Raw genomic sequence first — 24967 nt, forward strand, 5'->3', positions numbered from 1 at the left:
TTGATGAGAATTTCCATGCCCGAACATTCTGAATCAATTGTTTCAACTCCTGTATCTCATTTCAATTGTTGGTTTGTTCCTTTGACTGGGCCATACCTTCAGTTTTCCTAGTATGAGTCATTATTTTTGCTGGCGTCTAGGCATTTAATTACCTTAATTAGTTTATTCTGGAGATTGCTTTCTCTTTTTTTTTTTTACCTAGGATTTCTTGCTGGATGACTTTTGTTGCCTCTCTGTTCTTTGACATTCAGTTCAGCTTATTCTAGACATCTAGCTTAGGTTTTGTTTAACAGATCAGAATTTTTCATTTCTTGTTTTTTGCCCTGCCTGGATGGTGTCTTTCCCACCCCCCACCCCCCTTAGAAGGGTCTACTTAGGTATTTTAGACCCCTGCCAGATTTAATATTAATATTAAATTAATATTCTCTGTTCATTTTTAAACAGTTTTATTCATACATCATACAGTCCAGCTCAAGTAAAAAATCATTGGGTCTCAGTATAGTCACATAGCCAGGCCTTCACCACCACAAACTATATGAGGACATTTGCTTTTCCACAGAAAATCCCATATCCCTCCCTAATATCTCCCCACTTACTGGCCTTTAGATTTCGCATATTGCCATTGTTACATTCACCTGAAGCATATTACAACATTACCATTAACTATAGACCTTTAGTTTGCATTGATTATATTTTTTCCTGTATACCATCCCATTTTCAACACCTTGCAATGTTGATTTCCTTTGGTCTCCCTTATCCAAAAATATGCTTATATTTGTACATTTAATCACTATCTTTGTCCACTCTTGGCATTGCTAAGTTTTACTGTCTCAGTGTTTATCTGCTTTCTTTTCTTCTGTTATCATACATGCCCTCAGCCCTTCTCCCTCAACCATACTCACACTCAGCTTCATTTTGTTTATTTGTATTGTTGGCATCAGATAGTATTGTGTTATCCATTTCTCGATCTTTATAGTCAGACCTGTTGCACATTCTGTACTCCTTCAGCACCAAATGCACAGTCTCTACCCTCTTTCTATCTCCTGATAATGTGTTCTTAACTTTAACTCTCAAAGTTCACTCACTGATGTTAATTCATATTAGTGAGACTGTACAGTGTATGTCCTTTTGTTTCTGGCTGATTTCACTCAGGGTTCATCTACATTGTTACATGCTTCCTGACTTTAATCTGTCTTACAGCTGAGTAATATTCCATCATATGTGTATATCACAGCTTGTTTAGCCACTTGTCCATTGATGGACATCTGGGCTGTTTCCATTTCTTGAGGAGCCAGCATCTTTTAACAATTCCATAAACATAATACCAAGGTCCACAAAAGGCATGCCTGTTACAGGATAGTATTCGGGGAAGCCCAAAGTATGGTGTCCTCTTTGAGTATTTATATTTCACGTGTAGTTCTTCCTAGTCCAAGTGTAATTTATTAATCAGGATTCTTTTTTATTATATAAAGACAGCCCCTATCCTCATCAGATAACCAGGGTAACAACTAGGTATTTAATTGAAGCCCAAATTCTCATGTGGAGGGAAAAAGATTTTAACTCTTTCCCTACAACTATCCCCATTTTATAGATAAGGAATTTGAAGTTCACAGACATTTACTGACTTCCCAAGGAGTGACAGAGGTGGGCCTGAGAATCAGGTTTTAGGATTTCAAATCCTCTTCCTTTTTAAAAGGGAATGCCATCTGTTAAGAGTGGACTAGACAGAAATGAGACAAAGTGTCAGTGGCTGAGTGGTTATCCTGGAGGTTATTCTTACGCGTTATATAGATATCCCCTTTTTACGTAAGGTATATTGGCGAGGCTGGATGGAAGTGCCTGAAAATGTAGAGCTGTGTTCCAGTAGCCATGTTTCTTGAAGATGATTCTATAATGATATAGCTTTTATAATATGACTGTGTGATTGTGAAAACCTTGTGTCTGATGCTCCCTTTTATCTATGGTATGGACAGATGAGTAAAACATATGGATTAAAAATAAATAAATAATGGGGGAACAAACATTAAAATAAATTTAGTAGATTGAAATGTAGTAATCAATGGAAGGGAGTGGTAAGAGGTATAGAAAAAAATAGGGGAAACAGGCTAAAATATATTGGGTAGATGGAAATACTAGTAGTCAATGAGAGGGAGGGGGCTTAAGGGGTATGGTAAGTATGAGTTTTTTTTCTTTTTATTTCTTTTCCTGAATTGATGCAAATGTTCTAAGAAATGATTATGGTAATGAATATACAACTATGTGATGATATTATAAGTTATTGATTATATACCAAGAATGGAGTGATCATATGGTAAGAATGTTCATGTTTGTATGTTGTTATGTTTAAAAAAAAAAAGGGTACAGACCACCAAAAAATAAAAAGTGGACTAGACAGTGAGCAACATAATAAATAATAGATAAATTGGACTTTATCAAAATTAAAAAGAAAATTGTACACTCCAGGACATTATTAAAAAAATGAAAGGCAACCTACAGAATGGGTGAAAATATATGGAAAGCATGTATCCGATAAGGGTTTAACACCCAGAACATATGAAGAACTCCTAGAGCTCAACAACAAAAAGACAAACAACCCAATTAAAAAAATGGAAAAAGGTCTTGAATAGACATTTCTGCAAAGAAGACAAATACATGGCCGATAGGGACATAAAAAGATGTGCAACATCATTAGCCATTAGGGAAATGCAAATTAAAACCACAATGAGGTACCACTTCACATCCACTGGGATGACTATTATTAAAAAAAAGGAAAATAGCAGATGTTGGTGAGAAGACAGAGAAATGGGAAATGTTGTATGTTGCTGATATGGTGGTACAGTCACTGTGGAAGAGAGTTTAGTGGCACCTCAGAAAGTTAAATGTAGAATTACGTAATCCAGCAATTCACTTCTAGATTCATACTCCAATGAATTGAAAAACAGGGATTCAAAACAGGTATTTTATACACCAGTGTTCATACTAGAATTGTTCTCAATAGCCAAAAGGTGGAAACAACCCTACTAGCCATCAACATATAAAAGGATAAACAGTGGAATATTATTCAGCCACAAAAAGAAACGATTTTCTGACATGCTACAACATGGATGAATCTTGAAGCTATCATGTTGGGTGAAATAAGCCAGATATGAAAGGACAAATGTAAAATGGTTTCACTTAGATGAAATACCTAGAATAAGCGAATTCATAGAGACAAAAAGTAGATTATAGGTTATAAGAGGCTCAGGTTTAAGGGTGATGGGGAGTTATTTAAGGAGTATAGTAGAGTTTTTGTTTTGGGGTGGTGAGAAAGTTTTGGTAATGGATGGAAGTGATGGTCACACAATATGGTAAATATGATTAATGTCACTGAATTACACGGAAGAAAGAAGTTAAATTGAGAAATTTTGTGTTGTGTATATATTATCACAATAAAATTGAAATTTTATTTTATGTATGACAGGAAAAAGAGAAGGAATGGAATGGACAGAAATATGTGTATTTTAGAGTCATAAGCAGAAATTGGTTGAGTATTTAAAAAAAGAATGATTAAGATAATTTTCTTTTGGGTGGTTGGGAGCAACAAAACAAATTAAAATCTAGACACCCAGGACATATAAAAGCGATCACATATATTTGTGAAAGACTTGGGGTAAGTTTATAAAAATATAAATTGCAACTTATTGAAGGTTTTCTCTTTGTGTTAGGAACCAAAAATACATCATTCCATTCAATGCCTGAGGAAATGAGCAGTTATAATTTAAGATATATATGCACATATGTAGAAGCATACAGCATGGACACTGAGACAAGTCTGGGCAGGAAGTGACACCTGAGCTGAAAATTGACAGGTGAGTATATAAGTTTTCAGATGAAAAGAGAGAGGAAGAGTTTTCCAGGAGAGGGAGGAGCAAATTTGAAAACCCAGAGCAAAAATGCCCATATCTGGAAGTCAATAATATGAAATAAGTAAAATAAAACTTTTAAAACCTTATGGCTTTGTAGAGATAAAAAAACCCTACTCTTAAGGAATTTCTTGCCTGGTAAGGGTGGCAGGAAAGCAACGAGCAATTGTAACACAGAGTGATAAATATTAGGACAGAAGTGTACCTAGGATGCTACCAGCATCAAAGAATTTTGTGGGATTGTGTCAACATAGGCTTCACTTAAAAGGTGATGTCTGAGAGGGTACCTGTTTTAGTTTAAGGTAAACTTTAGATTAAGTTTAGAACATGTTTTTCTGGAGTACATACAGCGCCAAATCATCACAGTACCTATGGGAGGATGCGGAGTTCAATTTTGGGCATGTAGAGTTTGAGATATTGCTTAAAAGGGCTAAAATGAAGTCAAGGAAAGGTGTGTATTTTAAAATATATAGTATTGGGCTATTATGAATAGGATCTCTCCAAGTGGAAAGTTGTAAACTTCCCTCAAAGCTGCTGATCAAGCAGATGTTGAGATGTGGTACAAAAAGCACTAGGCTTGAAGTCAGGCATTTTAACCTAATCCCTTACTGATTAACTGCCTTGATTTTCACACTAATGAAATTATTTCAGATAAGCAAATGTTCTATGGCTCAGTGTGTTGTTTATATTATCTGGCAGTCCATTCCTGGCTCTCACCTGAGTCGTCCTTGCTGGGAGCAATACGAGGCCGTTCCAAAGCAGCCATGGCACATGTGATGATGGCATGGATCCGAATGTCATCATGCATGTCTGCCAACCTCTGCATCAGGCCTTCCACCGTCTCATGGTGCCACTCAATGACTATACCACAGGGAGGGAAATGAGAAGATGTCATGCTGCTGGCAGGTAACAGGAACTCACCTTTCCCCCAGGATAGTTCAAGAAAACATTAGAAGCTCAGAAAAATAAAGGGGCCTGATGATCCATGTATCCTCTTAGGCAGTTCTCAGACAGCCCCACCCAACCGCCCCAATCCTAATCCTATATTCTGTCTCTCTTTGGTTAAATAATTCTTCATTGTTATCATCTAAAAAATAAAAGGGGCAGTAAAATAGAGTGGTTAAGAGTACTCTGTTTTCAGATGTATCTGGTTTGGAATCAATTATTAGCTATGTAATCTTGGATAAGTTACTTAACCTCTCTTAGCCTGAAATTTATTTGTAAAATGGGAATAATGCTAGATCATAAAATATGATGTTACTTTGAGGATTTAGTGAATTAATTAACTAGACAGTGTTTAGAAAATGACTGGTATATAAAAAGGGCTCAATAAATGTTAGTTGTTGTGGTTATTATTAGGTTTACTTGCCTTTGAGTTCTCTCCATCTGACTTTCAAGGTCCTGTTCATTTTAGTTGTTAAATGCTCTTTTGGCAGATATCAAACTTAATTCAGTACACCATCTCTAGGTGTTCCCTACGAATAGCTTTTGCTCCAAATCTCTCTTTGAACCCTTTTTTGTTTGTCTGCTCCAGTTCACCTAATGGGTTGCTTCTCATTTTCCTGCACTAACTAAACTAGTCTCTCATGATCTGAGAGCCAGCAGCCCCAAGTCCTCAAATACTATAGTTTTCACTAGTCTTTGCAGCCCTTGCTGGGCCCCTACTCTGCTCAGGGTGTCCACCTTCTACTGACATGTCTCTAAAGGGAGAGTAGATAAATGGTGATCCCAGTTCCCCGAAATGAATTTTGGAGATGACTTATATATACCACAGGCAACTATAGTTTCTTTTGATCACTGCATTTCCATTTCTTGGACACCATATGTCATCTTTCCCTCCATGCATCATTTATTGAATATGAATGTATCAAGCATAAAATTTCAGAGATAAGTAAGACATGGTTGCTGCCTACAAAGAGTTCTCAGTGTAATGAATTTTCACAAATTACTGAAGTAAAATGGGTTATGATTTCACTCTTTGAAATGCCCATACAGAAAGCACTCAGAATGTGCCAAATAACATATATCTAACACCCACTGTGTGCAAGGCTCTCGACTAGTCTGATGTTGGCAAGGCAATCAGATTTTTACATTTCACAGGGAAGGGGTGGAACCAACCTGTCATAAATATATACCAATACCTCAGGGCCTCCCTTCACTCACTCAGGGCCCAGGCAGTCTTCCATTCCTGCAGCATCTTCCGCAAGACCACCAGTTCCCAGGGCACATTCTCCTTCAGTGGTTTTGCCTGTTTCTTCTGTCTCCTCATCTTAATGGGCATGTTTTCCTCACCCACCTGCAGCAGCAGATCTTTGACCCGGGTGGGCAAAGCAGTCCAGCGTAAAGTTCCTTTCATAGGCCTGCAAACTGTGCCAACATGGCAGTGTGAGGCCTTCTTGCTCTACTGCTGCCCTGACATGAAGCATTCCCAACCAGCATCCCATCCCCATTCCTGACCAACACCAAGGCAAAAGAAATCTCTTGAGAGTGAATTTTCCCATGATTATATAGAGAACTGAGTATGGGTCCCATAGGGAGTTATGAAAAGTCCTGACTACAGAAATGGTAAAGCCATGGGGAAGAGAGATTTGGAAGAAAATTTGAAATGTATACAAAGCTTTCTATAAGTTACATCTTTAGGAGCATCGACATGTTTGTGTAGCAAGGCTTATTCACAAAAATTCATTATTTGATATGCTGCAATTTAAAGTAGAGTGTAATTGGCCATTAATTCCTAATTTATTAAATTTTCTTTTTAATGTTTTTAATTTTGAGGGACTAATGGTGCTACAAGCTGCCAAATTTTAAAGATTTTAGAATCTCTGAGTTTTTCAATTATGACAAAGTTAGAAGTTTGAGAATACAAAAAACTATAAGTATTATAGTTATATACATGGTCTTAGAAAATAAACTTGACATAAATATGTAGTTGTATATAGTTTTTTTGTTTGTTTGTTTGTTTTGGGATGCATGGTCCAGGAATTGAACCTGGGTCTCCTGCATGAAAGGTAGGCATTCTAACCACTGAACTACCCGCGCACCCAGTTGTATATAGTTTTTATATAAAAATAATTTTAGTCCTTCATGGTATCAAATTCAGAAAGTCTCATTCTCAGAAATGAAGCTGTGTAGAAAAGGAGAAGAAGGAGGGACAAAAACATTTCCCAAACTATTAAATTCACTGCCACATTGCTTATCAGTCTCATATTCCAATTTGTCTTCATCAACCATTTCTGTTGATAATAAACTTTTCTGTTTCTTTGAAGATTTCATCTAGCTCCAACCTCTTTCCATTTGCTCTGAATCTTTTCTTTCATTGAGCAAAAATGAAAAAGAAATAACATTTCTTACTTCTAGAGTAAAGAGAGTCCTGTGAGACTCCAGGTCAGTTTAGCTCAGATGCCCATACAGAGTGTGTCCTCCACTTATGCCTTTTATTTGGCCATGCTGGGGAGCTTAGCCACTCTACTGAGGACGTCCTTCTCTTGCAGTGAAGGATGCACGCAGGCAGAAGTTGCAGACCCAGCTCCAGGCAGGTTGGTAAGTAGACACTTTACCACAGGACATTTCCCTACTTCTCTCAGCCTGTTTGAAATTCCTTCCAGGGAGTAGAGAAGTAGCTGAATTAATCCCCTTTGTCCCTCTGTTTCCCTGCTTAAGGAGTAAAGATGGATTTGGGATGAGAATATTTAACCTTTGTGGGAATTGTTTTGAATTCAAGTGTATTTTAAATTTGGGTCATGACGGAGGTCAGGTGTGACGTAATAGGAGCCTGAGGCTATAATTCATGAGGAAAAATGGTGTGTTAGTCTCAAGTCCAGAGAGAGGGGGCCAGGGTGGGTAGATGGGAAGTGCGATCATCTTGAGGGGTTTCAACCAGCAGGTGGGGAGTACACTGGCTGAATGAGAGGGACACCTAAGCTTGTACTGTAGCAAATAGGCTTTGCAGCAGGCAGGCCTCTACCCCCCTTCTCTTTCTTGTTTCACTGCCTCTTCTGTGGAAAATCCCCAAAGCCCCTCTCCTGACCTTCAGGAAAGGGTGAAACTGCAGGAAAGCGAGATAAGACACATTCCTGGGATAGAGACCCCCTCTCCTAGCCTTGAGGAATGGGTGAAACTGCAGGCAGGTGAGATAAGACACCTGCAATGGGGACCCCTCCCCTAACAGCTGATCTGCTTCTGTAACTGGCTTTGTACCTTAAACTAACCAGTTGTTTTTCCTTTAATATTGCCGGTCATCATATTAAGCTTACCTTGTCTTTAGCATGTAATACAGTCTATAAAAGCTAAGGTTGCCTTTTGTTTGGGGCTCAGACTTTCAAGGTGACTTGGCTGAGCCCCGTGCTCATGAGCTCATAAATCATTTGCTTCCTGAAACTACAGACCCTTCATCTTGGCCTGTTCTAATTTTGTGGAACGTTCCTGTAGGCCTCTGGCCTCATCCCTCGTTTTCACGCTACATTTCTGGGGGCTCATCTGGGATCTAAGTGGCGGTGACATTCTCCCCTTCCTTGCCCACAGCAGTGACGTCGCCCAGACTGGAGACCCAATGGAATCTAGTGCTGGCACCGGGATTTTCCCATCTTTTGGACTCCAGACCTCCCTGGCTGGGGTGCTCATCACCACCAGAGCGGCGATGAATTCAGGACAGTTTCAGGAACCAAGTGTCAGGAGTGCTACCCGTCTAACTGGTAAGCACTTGAGTGCATCAGGTTATCAGCACACTAGTAGAAGGCCAGGGACCTGAGTGGAAGAGGGGCTTGATCAACCCCCAAGGCTCTCCGAGTACTGGCCTCCATCCGGAGGACCAGGGAAAATGGAAGTCTTCAGATTTGGTTTCAGGAAGGGTGGTGTGGAAGGAATGTCAATTGAATGTGCATGACTGCGTGAGTGAACGGACGTCCTGGGCTGTAGGAGCTGACTACCAGGCTGCAAGTGAGTTTGGATTCTGCAAGTCTGTGGCAATCCTCATACGGTTAAGGGTGGGCAACCCCAAAAGGGGGGCGGGCCAGGGGTTTATACCAGACTACCAAAGCTAAGAGGCGCCCAATGTCCCTGCTAGAATAGTGGCCAGGCCGAATGAAGTGCTACATTGTCTAAAATCCCTTTGTTGTTTGTCTGTAAACCCTTCCCCTAACTGTTAGCTTTGCCGAGATGGGGGGTAGATCTAGTAAGACACCGTTGAGGTGCATAATGTCCAACTTTTTTTAAGAAATATTTTACTAATGACTGGGGAGTCAGACTGACCCCCAGTCAACTCAGAAAATTCTGTATGCTAGAATGGCCCACCTTTGGGGTAGATTGGCCATCTGAGGGAACTTTTGAGTTAGAGAAAGTAGAGGTAGTTTATAGTATAGTGTCATGGACACCTGGACACCCAGATCAGTTGGATTGCCACCTGGCTGGAGGTCGCAAAGAAGAAGCCAGAGTGGTTAAAAATTTGCTTTAATGGACAGTGCCAGGTGTTTCTCGCCTAAGTGGTGGAGAGGTCCCACAAGAAACCAGGTGGCAAGCCCAAGATCCTAGTTTTATCCAGTACACCAAAAGAAGAAGAAAACCTCCTGCCTTACTTCTCACCACCAACACCCGTGGCCCTGCCAAGCTCCTGCACAGTGGCCCCCGACCACCCAGCAGCCCAGAGGTATCACCTGAGGCTCCGCTGAGCCCAGCCATCCCTGGACTCCCTAAGCTGTGGCCCCGGCCGGGTGCAGCTGCTCTACCCACAGCCATGCCCTTAATGCCTCTGAGAGAGACCCGAGGACCTCCCTATGTCGATGCCCAGGGGGACTTTCAGGAAGGGAGAAGAAACTTCGTATATGTTCCTTTCACGTTTACTGATCTGATAAACTGGAAGAACCGTATGCCGTCCTACACTGAGAGGCCCCAGGCGATGATTGACCTGTTCCAGTTCATTGTCCAGACCCACCAGCCCACCTGGCCTGACTGCAGCCAGCTACTTGTAGCTCTCCTCAGCACTGAGGAATGTTGGTGCGTGGTAGCGGTGGCATGGAAGCATCTGGAGGAAAGCACCCCTGATGGCACCTTAGACCCAGCCCAATAAACCACCTGCAGTTTTCCGGGAGAGGACCCAGTGTAGGACCCAAACACTGATGCAGGGTTGCAGTCCCTCCAACAGTTCTGTGAGGCCCTACTACAGGGCCTCTGGAAAGGCAACCAAAAGGCCACCAACATGACCAAGGTCAAAGAGGTCTTGCAAAAACCAGATGAGTCCCCGAGCGATTGATGGAATCCTTCCGCCAATACACACCATTTGATCCTCAGGCCCCAGAGAGCCAGATGTGGCCACAAAGGTATTTGTCAATCAGGACCAGTTATAAGCTAAAGAAAGGAGGCGAGAGTTCAGGGAGAAAGCTCAGATAATTGCTGCTGCCTTCGGAAAGGGGGACCAATGGTCCCGACCGAGAACAACGCGGCGAGCCCGAGTGCCCCTAGGTCAGAATCAGTGTGCTTATTGCAAAGAAGAGCAGCACTGGAAGAACGAGTGTCCCAATAAAACTGCCTCACTAGCAGGTAGAAGGAGGCGGACACTAGCTCCAGACCTCATCTGGATCGCGACACCATTGCTGTGGTTGCTGATGAACTCTCTGACTACGACAGACCAGGTTCCATATTTTTATGCCCCTGGGAAACCATGGTCAAAGTGAACTTAGGGGACCAAACAATGAACTTCATGGTGGATACTGGTGCTGAACACTATGTAGTGGCTCAGCCCCTGGGAAATACTTGCCCATCTTCTGGCCGAATGATAGACATTGTGGGCGCCATGGGTATAGTATGAAAGAGGCCGTTGCTGAAAGCCAGAGAGTGCAGCATTGGGGGCCAATCTTTGTCGCACCAGTTTCTGTATATGCCTGAATGCCCGCTGCCATTGTTGGGGCGAGACTTCCTCAGAAAGCTGCATGCCTGGATTACTTTTGGCCCAGAGGAAAAGCCTCACTAAAAATGAATGGCCAGCAGAAAATCCTGTCTTTAACTACACCTACAAGAGAAGAGTGGCGGCTACACGAGATGGGAAATTTCCCCTAACCTGCCATTTTCAGACGTACCAAGCGTCTGGGCAGAACATAATCCACCAGGTTCAGCTAACAACTGCCCTCCAGTAATAATTGCTTTGAAACCCATGACACGCCCCGTGACAGTACAACAGTACCTGATCCCTCGAAAGGCCCTCAAAGGGATTCAAAGCCATTTGGTTTGGCTAGAATCCCACCGAATCATTTGGCCATGCAACTCTCCATGGAACACTCCACTGCTGCCCATGAAAAAGACTCAGACTGGGGGATGCTGCCCAGTCCAGGACTTGCGAGCAGTTAATGCAGCTGTGGAAACCATCCATCCTGTGGTTCCAAATCCCTACACCCTCCTCAGCCTGACCCTGGGAAAAGCCAAATGGTTCTCTTGTTTAGATTTAAAAGATGCCTTCTTCTACATGCAGATAGCCCCAGTTAGCCAAGAGATATTTGCCTTCAAATGGGAAAGGCCCTCTAGGGGAAACAAAAGACAATACACCTGGGCCCCACTGCCTCAAGGGTTTAAAAATTCTCCCACTATTTTACAATCATTCCAAGCCAAAAATTACAATTATTCTGTCCTGCAATATGTAGATGACCTCCTGCTTGCCGCTGAGTCTCTTAATGACTGTAATCAAGGGATGGCGGTCTCCTCTGCCACCTAGATCAGGCGGGTTACTGCGTGTCTCATAAAAAGGCCAAACTGCCAGCAGCAGGTTTTTACCTGCCACAGGGAACCTGGAGCCTGGGGCCAGAGTGCAAGCAGGTAGTTTGTATAATCCCCACACCAATCTCCCAAAAGCAAATCAGAGAATTTTTAGGAGCCTCCAGGTTCTGCAGAGTCTGGATTCTGAACTATGCACTCTTAGGCAAGCCCCTCTATGAAGCCACAAAGGGGGGTGATCGGGACCCATTCCAATGGGGGGCTAAGCAGGAGCATGCTTTCCAGTGTCTAAAAACGTTGCTCACGCAGGCCCCAAGTTTAGGCCTTCCAGACTTAGAAAAACTTTTTACTGTCCATGAGCAGGAAGGAATGACCATTGGGGTTTTAACCCAAACCCTTGGATCATGGAAAAGGCCTGTCGCCTATTTCTTCAGACAGCTAGACAATGTAGCACTGGGATGGCCCTCTTGCCTAAGAGATGTTGCAGCCACCACTCTCCTGGTCCATGAAGCTGGGAAGCTCACATTTTGGCAGAACTAACTGTGCTAGTCCCCCACTCAGTTACCAGCCTCATGGAACAAAAAGGGCATTTCTCACTATCAAATGCAAGGCTTACCAAGTACCAGGCTACTTTATGTGAAACTCCGAACTTACTCCTTGGGGTCTTTCAGACCCTCAACCCTGCTGCCTGTGGGACCAGGAGCCCCAGAACATGACTGCGTGGAAACTGCAGATGAAATCTACTCCAGCCGACCTGACCTTAAAGACCAACTACTAAAACATTCTGACATTGAACTATTCACCAGTGGAAGCAGTATGATAAAAGATGGAGTGTGTTATGCTGGATATGCCATCGTTACTTTAGCAGACATTTTAGAGGCAGAAGCCCTGCCCTCAGGAACATCAGCTCAGAAAGCTGAGATTATAGCACTCATCGGGGTCTACAATTAGCAGCAGGACAGGAAGCTAATATTTATACTGACTCAAAGTACGTGTTTACAATCTAACGTGTACATGGGGCATTATACAGAGAGCAGGGGCTAATGACAGCCAAGGGAAAGCATGTTTAAATATGGACTAGAACTTCTAGCTCTGCTGGAAGTGGTGTGGTCCCCCACCGCCACAACAGTTATTCATTGCTGCAGTCATCAAAAGGCAACTCCTTATGGCGAGAGGCAACTGAAAAGTGGATTTAGCCATCAAGCAGGCAGTGCTGGGGCACCTAACACTGCCCCCAAAAGACAAACTGCTTGTCATCCCTCTCATCCCCCATCCATTACAGTTGTGGAAGAAAACACCACCCTACTTAAAGCTGGAAAGTAACTGGCTATGCAAGGAAGGCAAAGTGTGCCATAAGGGATGACGGACGCATTGTAATTCCTGAAAACTTAGGTTGGCCCTTAGTACAGCATGTCCATCACCAAACTCACTTTGGGAAAAAAGCCCTCACTGCCAGCCTGAGTGCTCACCTCTACATACCTAGGTTTCCCTCCTGAGTAAAACTAGCCTGCAAAAGATGTATTACCTGTCAAAAAAACAATACCAAGCAGCCCAGTGCAAAACTAGGGGATCTGAACAATCAGCTGGTGGGCCTCAGCCCATTTGAAAACCTATAGGTGGACTTCACAGAACTGCTACAGGCCCAGGGATAGTGATACCTCTTGGTATTTGTTTGCACCTACTCAGGATGGGTAGAAGCTTATCCCATCCATTCAGAAACTACTCAGGAAGTAGCACAAGCCCTCCTGAAGGACATCATTCCTCGGTATGGGATGCCACTTTACAATTGGCTCTGACAACGGCCCTGCTTTTGTGGCCGAAGCCCTTCAAAAACTGGCAAAACCTTTACAGGTAACTTGGAAACGCCACACTGTTTACTGGCAACAAAGCAGTGGGAAAGTGGAGCGGATGAATCGAACTCTAAAGAGACAATTAGGGAAGATCTGTCAAGAAGTGAAACTGACCTGGGTACAGGTGCTCCCTATAGCTTTATTTAGAATCAGGTCCGCCCCAATAAAAAAACGGGTTTCTCTCCCTTTGAGTTAATATATGGAAGGCCACCACCCCTTACTAGTGTTCTACAGGGAAACCTCAGAGAATTGGAAATCTAAGTTTAAATCAACACCTAGAGCAGCTGGGATGGGTCCTGAATGAGTTAAAAGGGAAAGCATTAGAAGCAGTGCCCGAACCCCTCCCTCAGCATCTACCCCCCCCCCCCAATACATGAATTCGAGCTAGGGGATTTAATGTGGATCAAAGACTGGAAAAAAGGATCTCTCCAGCCTCAATGGAGAGGCCCTTATTATGTTGTCTTAACTATTCCTACAGCTGTCAAAGTTGCAGAGATCATTCCGTGGATCCATCACTCCTGGGTCAAGAGAGCCACAGCACCTGACCCCTGGGAGTGTACCCCTGTTCCTAGACACCTGACCCACGTCATTTTCTGGAAGCCATCACGTCCCCCTCCTGCACAACTGGAATCAGCTAACCTACGCATGGCTGAAGCTTGAGGAGATTGTCAAGCCCTGCTTCAGTCACCCCCGGAAGCTGATTGATCTATGCACGGCCAAAGCTTGAGGAGCTACAAATCAGCCTGAGTATCCCCTCCCTCCCCCCATAAGTGCTCCTGCACTTCGAGTACACCCCATAAACTCCCCCTGTGTTTTCCTAGCCATGGTTCTTAATAGTCCTTATATTGCTATATGAATTGCTGGCTTCTGCTCCTGATTGGGCTTCTTGCTCTAATATATAGTATCTGGTTAGCAGCAGTAGCTCCCCAAGACTGGAATCTGCTAGAAAAAGTCCTGATTGCCCTAACATACCTGTGTTGTGTTGGATGTATCTGTATCTTGTTCTGTGTGCCCTTTTAGGGTCCCTCAGTAGCAATAGCCTCCCACCCTGCAACAGCTGCTATAGAAGGACAAGCAAATCAAAGTATTTCTCTGCTCGAACTTACATGCTGGCATACTGTTACACCATTTCCGAGGCCAAACTTTTCATAGGCCCAGACAAAAACAAATATTGGACAGGTAACATTAAGCATGGGGGGAACTACAGGACCTATGGGAGGGCTGGGCAGCCTGCATGCTGGACCTATTATACACATGTAGGCATGAGTGATGGGGGAGGAGTTCAAGATCGAGCCTGGAAACAAAGGTCGAAAAGGTTCAAGAGCAACTTGTGTCTTTAGTGCAAGGTTCTAAGTATAAGTGAGCAAACCTCACAGGGCTTGACCGTCTCAGCCGGTCCATAAATTCCATGTGCCAAATACCCTGCATGCTGAATGCAACCTGTGCACTCCTCCATAATGCCAGTACACAACTTAATGCATGCTGACTCTGCCTTCCCCTTGCAGGGAACACTTTTATAGGCATCCCTTCTCAATCTGCCCAGAACCATAAGCAACTGCTAGCTGAGGGCCAAATTGCACTTATTGGCCCAGTTGCCCAGGGTGTTCGTTTAACAGTCTTAGGGAATAATTTAACCTGTCTCCAGGGGTGCCCTTCATTAGAGAGCAAGTCGCTGGGGACCATCCCTGCCCTTCTGTGTATCAGAATCCAGACCCTCCCAGTTGACAAAATATAGTGCAGTCTCCCCGGGGTGTTCTATTTATGCGGAAGCTCCGCTTATAGGTGTCTAGAAGCCATCTGGACAGGAAGTTGCACCCCAGTTTACTTAACTCCAGAAGTATCTGTTTACACTGAAAGGAAGTTTAAGCAAGCCCTAAGACCCAGGCAGCAAGGAAAACATAAGTGACCAAAGAGGGCCGTGCTTGCTTCGGTTTTAATTGGTTCAGTTTTAATTGGAGCTGGCATTGCCATGGGAATAGCCGCAGGAATAGCAGGATTAGGCTCCTCCATAAGCTTCTATTACAAGCTGTCTCAAAAATTGAGCAAAGATTTAGAGCGAGTGGTAGATTCCTTAATCTCTCTCCAAGACCAGTTCAACTCCCTGGCAGCAGTGGCCTTGCAAAACCAAAGAGCCTTAGACTTGCTCACTGTAGAGAAGGGAGGAGCATATATCTTCTTAGGGGTGGAGTGCTGTTATTTTATAAACCAGTCTGGCATAGTTGCTGCTAAGGTTCGGGAACTCACAGAGTGGATCTGAAACCAGGACAAAGAATTAGAAACCTGGTGGAATTGGGACCCCAAAACCTGGACCAACTAGATCCTGCCGCTAGCTGGTCCTCTGTTTACTTTATTAATTCTAATCACTTAGGTCCCTATGTAATCAGAACCCTCATCAAACTCATTGATGATACTGTAACCCATTGAGCCACAGCACGAATGCTCCTAACAAAAATATACAAACCGTTAATTTTAAAGTGATGCTATTACTCCTCCCTATTAGTTGGGGTAAGCGTCAAAGGGGGGAAATGTAGCAAACAGGCTTCATGCAGGCAGGCCTCTCACCCCCTTCTCTTTCTTGTTTGGCTGCTTCCTCTGGAAAATCCCCAAACCCTCTCTCCTGACCTTCAGGAACAGTGAAACTTGCAGGCAAGGAAGATAAGACACATTCCTGGGATAGATACCCTCTCTCCTAGCCTCCAGGAACGGGTGAAACCATAGGCAGGCAAGATAAGACACCTGGGATGGGGACCCCTCCCCTAACAGCTCATCTGCTTCTGTAACCTGCTTCCTGCCTTAAACTAACCAGTTGTTTTTCCTTCAATGTTGCCAGTCGCCATATTAAGCTTACCTTATCTCTAGCATGTAGTACAGTCTATAAAAGCTAAGGTTGCCTTTTGTTCGGGACTCAGACTTTCAAGATGACTCTGCTGAGCCCCGTGTGCACAAGCTCATAAATCACTTGCTTCCCGAAACTATGGACTCTCGGTCTCGGCCTGTTCTAATTTTGCAGAACATTCCTGGAGGCCTCCGGCCTCGTCCCTGGTTTTGCACTATAGTACCTTTATTGTTGTCCAGGGTTGGAGGTTAGTCGATTTCTTGCAGAAGTCAAGGACTGGTTGGTTTAAAGCAAATGCACACAAAAAAGGGGAAGGGATTGGAGTTGGAAAGCCTCAATCTGTCACTATCAACCATTTATTTTCCCTCCAAGGGATGGTTACCCCATCATTTGGGACAAGCTTGTGAGTCTGGGCTGTGGGGGCATTTATGCCCCAGGGCTGGAAGCTGGCTATTATCTAGACCAAAGGTCAATGTTGAGAAAAGTGGTTTAGCTGAAGTAAGATGGATGCCTAGGCAACACATGAAATATTTTGAAAATTTTGACAGAATAAACAAATGCAGCTGCTAACATAAACTAAATGTACAGTCTTCTGACTTGTAGGTTGATAGCAGTATACCTTCTAGCCAATTTCCACATGAAAAGTTATCTAAAGGAATCACACAAAGAAACAGTGCGTTCATTTTCTTTGGGAAAAAAGGTGCAGTACACTTTGGAGGCAGAAACAAATGTCATCTTGTACTTACTATCCAACCCATGCTTGGTAGATAAGATCTGTAATGCTCTTCTGGCCTTACAGGAGAGTTTTACCTAGAAATTGGTGGGGAATTGAAGGCTATGTAGTAATAATTACACTTCTTATATTGAGAATTGTCATCACTTTAAAGAAACTGTCATCCATCCACGTGTTTTCAGTGTAAAATAAAGAAACAAATTCTTCATTTTTTCTGTTTTTCTAATTTGCCTATTAATTTATAGGTTCTTTCATACCAAACTCCATTTCCTGAGATAATATTCTGACTGCATTTCCCCACATCAATCTCAAATACTACTCAAAAAAACTTGGGGGTAAACACTCCTATAGCACCAGTCCATTAAATGTCCTGTATTCTCAGACAGGTGTCCAGCACCAATGGAGAAAAAAATACCTGTGAAGTACAAAAGGTAGGCAGTTGAAAGCCTCCATAGATCCAGCAAATCCTCAGAGGATTTTTTTAATACCAGCTTTTTTGAGATGTAATTCATAATTTATACTTTACAGTATATACATGCTATAAAATTCATCCTTTTTAAAGTGTACAATTTGATGGCTTTTAGTATATTCGCAGACTTGTGCAACAATCACCAATATCTAGTTTTAGAATCTTTTCATTACCTCCAAAGGAAGTTCATATCCATTACCCCTGCTTCAGAGCACCCAGCATTCATTAATGTACTGTCTCTCTCTCTATGGATTTGTCTATTTTCAGAGGTGAAGACATGCAAAATGGAGTCGGCTTGTGGGGAAGGTAGTATGCTAATGAGAATGCTTGATTATATACAATGCTTAGTGCTTTACAAAACATATTCAGAAAATCACTCAAGTATCACAAAAGTGTCTTGGTTTAGGAATGATTAGTGTCTCAGTTTTAATGAAGTACCTGAAGCCCCGGAAGGTGGCTTGCCAAGATCTGACCCAAGGCATGTCTGGGGTACATTGCCTTACAGTGGTGGCCCTTAACAAAGGAGGGTGTATGAGTTTGTGTGAAACTGCTATTATTAGTACCTCCTCTACCTATTGCCTAGCCAGATAGCCCTAGGGACAGGTTTGATGCTGGTGGGAAAAAGAATGGGTCACTACTACTGTTAATTTCTGTACGGCAGGGCTCCCATCTGAACAGTGACACTGCAAAGAAGGAGTCATGGAAAGTGTAAACATAATCTTTTGGAGGATGGGCTCATTTTGTTTCATAGTTCATTTCATGGCCACCTGCTTTCCCTCTACCATATCTATCTTAGAGAATGAAGAACAATGTACTTGTGAAACAGAAATTTACGACAGAGGGAGACTTTATGGCCTGAGGCAGCTATGGCCATGAGTATAGAGTGGGAGGGGTATGTTGTGTGAGTTTGGAGGAACCAACACATGGGATTTTGTTGGGTTTGATGTACTTTCAAGCCAGGAAGGATTAAGATGGGACCTGCCTCACTGGTAATTATTGGCCCTAATCTACTTGGTTATACCTAAGTTATATCTGATTTCAACTGAGTGGATGCTCCTTTGAAGCTCTTCCTTGATACAGTTAGTTTTGTGAGATAATGTAGTTGATAGGAAGGGACTCCCTGAGATGCTAATGGTGACTAATTGAATCAGGGACCTTAAAAAAATAGCTATACTTCCATCATTAGCCCCCATTATATCTTTTTGCTTACGTGCTTCAGGATTTGGCTGGGAGCTCCACCGTTCCGGAGTTTCAGGAAAGACCTTAGAGAGCTGCTTATTATACTGATTAAGGTTTTCCAGGAAAATTTGGTCTCTTTTCGCACCAGTCTGGTGGATGATCTTGACTTTGTCTGTGAACAAAGAATCAATGAGTTTCCCAGCATCTCCCTCCTGCCTCTCTTCCTAGGTTTCCAGTCACCAGGATTGGACCCAATTCTCATTTGCCCTTATCTACCATGCTGTGGGAGCATACCTTGAAGGTGACTGTTGTTTAGGAATGACACAGCTGATGGCCTCCTAGAGAAGCTTCAGAGAGACCTGAGAGTCAAGGATGGTGATATTTTCCACCAGTAAGGCAGAACCTAACCTATAGGAATTGTCCTCTATGAAGGGTGTACCTAGTTAATCTCTCATTAGTCATGATAAAAATAATTAGCCTGAATAATTTGGTTAAACACTTTAAAACAAAGCTGCTGTCACAGCTGACAGCAGTTTAGGAGCAAGACTAGGGTATGGAACATGCAGACCTAGATGAGGTATCCTGGAATCCTAGGCATCTAAAAGATAGCAAGATGGAAGGAGAAGGTAATAAACATTAATAGAAACTCTCCTACATGCCAGGCATAGACCAAGAAGTGTTACAGATGGTTTCTCATTTACTCTTTACTGGAAGTACATTTTTGTTAACATTGTTTTACATAACAGGTATGTAAGGCTCAGAGGGATTATGTAATCTGCTGAAGGTTACTAGGAAGTGACTAAGTCAGGATTCAAACCCAGATCTACATTGTTCCAAAGCCCGTGATTTTTTTTCTCAATGTATCACCTCACAAGGGGAATATCTCAAGGTGTGAGAAGAGAGAAGGGTGGAGAGGGAAGATGTGGGTTGTTACCAAAGTCAAATCTTTTTTTTTTCACATGGGCAGGCACCGGGAATCGAACCCAGGTCCTCTGGCATGGCAGGTGAGCATTCTTGCCTGCTGAGCCACCGTGGCCTGCCCCAAAGTCAAATCTTGCCTACTTTATAATCCTACCCTAGCAAGATGGAAGGAACATCATCTGTCTAGCAACAAATGAGAAGGAAGCAATCTCTGAGAAATGTCCTTAGTAAGATAGCAGGATAGAGAAAGGGGGAGGAGGGAGAACAGTTCCCTCCCCACCAGATATAACTGTCCCTTTCCATCCATCTCCTGTATTAGTAATCAGGGAGTGTTGCCATGAAAATCTGGGTTATCCAGGGATGAGAGGTTGACTGCCTCCAGAGACAAGCCATAGACCCACATTGTCCATCCCCCAGTTACCTTCCACCTCCTTACTCCATGTCCACCTCAGCCCCCACCACAGCACCCCAGATGTATTACCAAAGTAAATCTCCTGTTCAAAGGCATTGTCCGTGGAGTAGGCAAATTTTCCAGCTCGGGGATTCACCTGTCGGAAGGAGCTCTCATTTTGGGTCTGGTAGTTGCGCCTTTTTGTGTTGATAGTTTCAGTGGTTTTATTGTTGCTGGGTACTATTTCAACTGTATGCACTTGTGGCAGGTAATTGGGCAATCTTGGCAGGGGTAAAAGAGAAGAAGAAGAGGTAAAGGGTAGGAGATAGACCTCTCCTTTCTGTCATACCCATGGCCCACTTCCCTTTCCTTTTTAAGCTCAGCTCATACACACATGAGCATGTAAAGAACACCTATTGGCCTTACCATCAAGGTGCCAATTAAACTTGTAGCTGGCAGCAGGACCTGTTTACACCCAGCCTCCTTTTCCACTTATGTAGCCCCTGGCAGCATCAAAGAACAGCCTTACCTCCAGAATAATCCTCTTTTAGCAGCACGGACTTGGAGAAGGAAACCCAATAGCTACATTCCCTCACCTTATCTATAATGTGTGGTTATACAATGTTCTACCCAAATAGGGGGCTGTAAGTGCCTTAAGGGATGGGCCCATCTGTGTCATACACCATATTCTTAGCAATTCAATAATACCTATACTTGGCAAGAAGCAGGAATACAATTTATATTTGTCTAATAAATGAATAAATGAATTTTCACTTATCTTCAGTTCATTTTTGGGAATCAGGGATATTATACTAATTCCAGGCTTCTGTCTAGCAACAAATGAGAAAGAAGCAATCTCTGAGAAATGTCCATTCTATTGGGTTGCATTTAGTCCTCTGTTCTGCTGCTGATTGGTTTTTGAGTCAGTGACTCACTGGCACCTTATTCAGAGTGAGGCAGGACCCCAAATCTCAGAACCATGAGGTTTCTCGGCCTTCCTCGCTCTTACCATGGATACATTCCTTACCATGGATACCCTAGGTAGCAAATGGATCCACATAATAGCTAAGTTTTCTGGGTAGACCAAAAACTGATCCCTTTAAAGCAGTGGTTCTCAACAGGTATGATTTTGTCAAGGTCTGGAGATATCTTTGGTGTCACAACTGGGAGATGCTACTGGCATCTAGTGGGTAGAGACCAGGGATGCTGCTAGACATCCTATAAGGCACAGGGCAAGCTGTACAACAAAGAGTTATCCAACCCAGAATGTCAATTGTACCAAGGTTGAGAAACCATACTTTAAGGAACTCACTTGGAAAGTAAGTTGGTAATGAGGGATTGATGGAAGAGTGCATTTTGAAATAAGGAATTGAACCCACCCAGGGGTCCTTGAAGGGGACCCCGGTAATCTCAAAAGTGTCTCAGCCAGCCTACCTGTAGTAAACAGGAAGCATCAGCTCTGGCTTCTTTTTCTCTTCTGGTGGCAGGATGATAATACTTTGATCTTCAAATTCTGCTGTCTCTTCCGCCTCCAGCAGTTTCAGGAGCTCTAGGTCACTGGCAGAGGTAAGCTCATCCCGGATGTGGCTCCAGTCATACTGCTGGCGCAGGAAACTCTGCCATTTGTTGGGGGATACACCAGGCCTTAGAGGGCGCTTGTTCTGGATCCACCGGGCTGTGCGCTTGTTCAACTTTTCCAGTACGATGGCCTCCCAGGCTCTGGCTTCCTTCTCAGGAGGAGGAAGCCAGGCCTCCCTCTCCTCCAGGTTCATATCTGGAGAAAGTAGCAGACCCAGCATATGCGGATCCCTACAAGGACGAAGGATGCGAGGGCGAGATGTTTCCTGGACGGTGCTTGCTGGTTTTGATATCTTCTGCTTCTTTTTAAGATTGGCAGAGCTTTCTGTCTTCACTGGTTGGGAGGTGACCCGTGCTGAGAGACTTGAGGAATCTAAGAACTTGGCACTGGCAGGTTTCTCAGGTTGGGCCTTCCTGATCTTGGGAGGCTGAATGATGTTGTCTGTATTATAGAGGTGGTTAAAGCTATACTGGCTGTAAGGAATACTGGATAGCCCACGTTGCCACACCACCTCTTGTGAAAAGGTAAGATTTGCAGCAGCGTTTTTCAAATACTGATTCTTGAGGTGTCCACAATGCTGCGGGTTGAAGTGGAAGCCTGGAGGCACACTGGAGATGGAGGCACATTCTTCCTTGCCTCTCTGTTTGAAGTAGCAGAAAACCATGCCCCATCCCAGTCGTGGGGGGAGTGACTGGTAGAAACGGTGAGAAAGAAAGCTCTTTTCCCTTTGTGTCTTCTTCATACTGTTTCTCAGAAAATGCTGCCTTCCACACTGCCTGGCCTAACAGCAGGGCCTGGAGGTATGATTGAGCACCTGTTAAAAGTATAGGAAGAACTGGTGAGAGCTTTCAGCACAAGCTGGTAGTCTATAGCAGAACAGGAAGAAGATAACTTTCTATATGAATCAGACCAAAGAAAGAAACAGTGCAATATTCTAAATATTGCTTGTATCAGACCTTTTCTTCCACTTCCCACATTCGTACCCAATGCTTAGACCCTCATCTCCTTCTAAAAGTTTACTGCTTTTCAACTATATACGACACTTTCAGTTTCTCCTTAAATGTTGCTTTCTCTCTGTTCAGAAGGCTTCTAGCATAAATTTCAGACAACTCAGCCTAGCATTCAGGTTTCTCCACAAATATGACCTTGTCCTGATGGGTTGTCTAGGTCTTCCTTTGGGTGTTTAAGTCTTCTCTGTTTGCTGGTTTGGAATTGTTACGTACCCCAGAAAGCCATGTTCTTTTAATCCAGTCTTGTGGGGCAGACCTATTACTAGGTGGGACCTTTTGATTAGGTTGTTTCCATGGAGATGTGACCCACCCAATTCAAGGTAGGTCTTAATCCTTTTACTGGAGCACTGTATGAAGAGAATAAATGGCAGAAAACAGAGCGTTCACAGCTGACACAGAGAACAGAAAGATGAAACCAAAACACAGACGTTGGACTAAGCTAAGAGATGAAATCCAGAATTTGCCCTGGAGAAGCTAAGTGAGGATCCATAGATGCTTAGAAAGCAACTGGAATCAGAAGGTGAAAGCAAGGAATCAAGAGCAAGGACCGGCAGATGCCAGCCGCATGCCTTCCCAGCTGACAGATGTTCCAGATGCTGGTGGCCTTTCTTCAAAGTCAAGGTATCTTTCTCTGGATACCTTGACTTGGACATTTTCATGGCCTTAAAACTGTAAATTTGTAACCTAATAAAATCCCTTTGTGCAGGCCATTCCATTTTTGATGCATTGCATTCCAGCAGCATTAGCAAACTGAAGCATTCCACATACTAGAGGTTCCTTCTGTTGCTTTTCTTCAGTTTTAGGACAATCCTGTTCATTCTTCCTGGCTCAGCTTAATTCCTATCTGCTCCATGAAATCTTTCTTGAGCAACCCAGTCATCTATGGCCTGAATTTAATTATCACTCTTAGCCCAGTGCACTTATTTTAATCTTTCCTGCTATGACATCTCCCATTGTTATATATTTGACTCTGTAATTGGATTGATTGCCCAAGGACCATGTCTCCTGTTTCTTTTGTCCTTCAGAATCATCCAGGACTTTTCCATATTGCTACATAGTCTTCATTGCTAAAATGTTTTATACCTGCAGAATATTTTGCCATCTGGGCAAACTGCCTTGGCTCTTCCCTAATTATTGGCAGGCTATTTCCAGGTTTTAGCTAGAGAGGAAAACACTGTAGAGAACAAATGCTTAAATTTAATGTTGTGCTGTTTCTTCCCTGAGGAACTCCCTTGACCTAATAATGATAACTAGCCATTAGGGAATACTATGCTTGGGGCTTTTCATCGGAAGCTATGATATTCATTTCCTATGGGAAGGAGATGAGGCTTAGAGAGGAAGGTAGATTGCTTCAGATGACCTAGACTGTAATTGGACAAGTCAGGTTTCAAACCCAGTTTGCCAGTTTCCAGCTTCAGAGCACCTAGTCTCTGTGCTACACTGGCCTTGGCTCCTACTCCTCTCCACACCCCTCACTGTATTAGCCTTGCCATTCACAGGGGCAGGTTGGTTCCCTCATCCATGGGATGAAGGCTTCCATGTCTTCCTGTATCACTTAGTGCCTGCTCCTGTCTTTCTTGCCCTAAGCACAAGATGCCCCTGCAGTCCACAGCGGACTCATTTCTGTTCCCTCCACAATGCCCAGCATAATATATTGTCTCTCTGGCAGCCTTAATTTATTCTGCTGTCTTCCATGTATTATAACTGACCTCTTGGTGTATTTCTTTCTCTTAAGGCCAGCTTTCATCTAGATGTCATTAGATATTGACTGATCAGGCATTTGACTAGACATTGGCTAGAGTTGTAAGCTTACTTAAAATCAAGGCACACATGATTAATATGATATCCTGCCAGGAGTCTTTGCACATAAGACCACATTTAGCTGTTCTGTCTCTTCACAACCATGAAGGCAACATGGTCACGAGGGCTCTAGGTATGTAAAAGTTGGGCTAGAAGTATTAGGGCAAGAGTAATAGTGTGATCACAAGGCGATATTTTTCTTGGAACAGTGCTCACTCCTTGGTTAAAAATGAACTATCAGGAAAAAAAAAAAAGAAGTCAGATGAAAAACAGTATTAGTGTTCTCCTGTCTTGTGTATTGTTCTGCTAAAACATTTTACCCTTGTTAACATATCAGAGTATCGGTAACTTGCTCCTAAGGCATGTGGCATTTTGATCCTGGACACTTGGAAATGGGATGAGGAATGGTTCCACTCCAAGATGGCTACCCGCATAGAGTGATTCAGGTATTTCCTAGATATATCCCCATTAGCCTGTGACATAAAGAATTCTTGATTCAAATATATTTTAGTGTGCTAAAGCTGCTGGAATACAATATACCAGAAAAGGAATGGCTTTTAAAAAGGGAATGTACTAAGTTCCAAGTTTACAGTTCTAAGACC

General features: G+C 43.2%; 2 protein-coding genes across 7 annotated transcripts in view; one reads left to right on the forward strand and one right to left on the reverse strand.

Moving 5' to 3' along the window:
- Positions 1 to 24715, forward strand: part of RIOX1 (ribosomal oxygenase 1) — a 45613-nt gene extending 20898 nt beyond the window's left edge. For 2 of the 4 annotated variants that reach the window (XM_077122984.1, XM_077122983.1), the window contains 5 exons: positions 3705 to 3848; positions 4602 to 4808; positions 7394 to 7442; positions 8424 to 8593; positions 13926 to 24715. The gene's annotated coding sequence lies outside the window, so the exon portion shown is untranslated. The other 2 variants (XM_077122986.1, XM_077122985.1) reach the window with 2 other exon arrangements.
- Positions 1 to 24967, reverse strand: part of HEATR4 (HEAT repeat containing 4) — an 85430-nt gene that overhangs the window by 52682 nt on the left and 7781 nt on the right. For all 3 annotated transcript variants that reach the window (XM_077122980.1, XM_077122978.1, XM_077122979.1), the window contains exons 2-6: positions 21411 to 22369; positions 20067 to 20257; positions 18696 to 18836; positions 6066 to 6269; positions 4620 to 4763 (exon numbers count right to left, since the gene is read on the reverse strand). In XM_077122980.1, coding sequence (XP_076979095.1) covers positions 4620 to 4763; positions 6066 to 6269; positions 18696 to 18836; positions 20067 to 20257; positions 21411 to 22297 — 1567 coding nt within the window. In that variant the 5' untranslated portion in view covers positions 22298 to 22369. The remainder of the gene's footprint in view (positions 1 to 4619; positions 4764 to 6065; positions 6270 to 18695; positions 18837 to 20066; positions 20258 to 21410; positions 22370 to 24967) is intronic.

Source organism: Tamandua tetradactyla, chromosome 12 (assembly GCF_023851605.1).
Source record: "Tamandua tetradactyla isolate mTamTet1 chromosome 12, mTamTet1.pri, whole genome shotgun sequence".
NCBI lineage: Eukaryota > Metazoa > Chordata > Mammalia > Pilosa > Myrmecophagidae > Tamandua > Tamandua tetradactyla.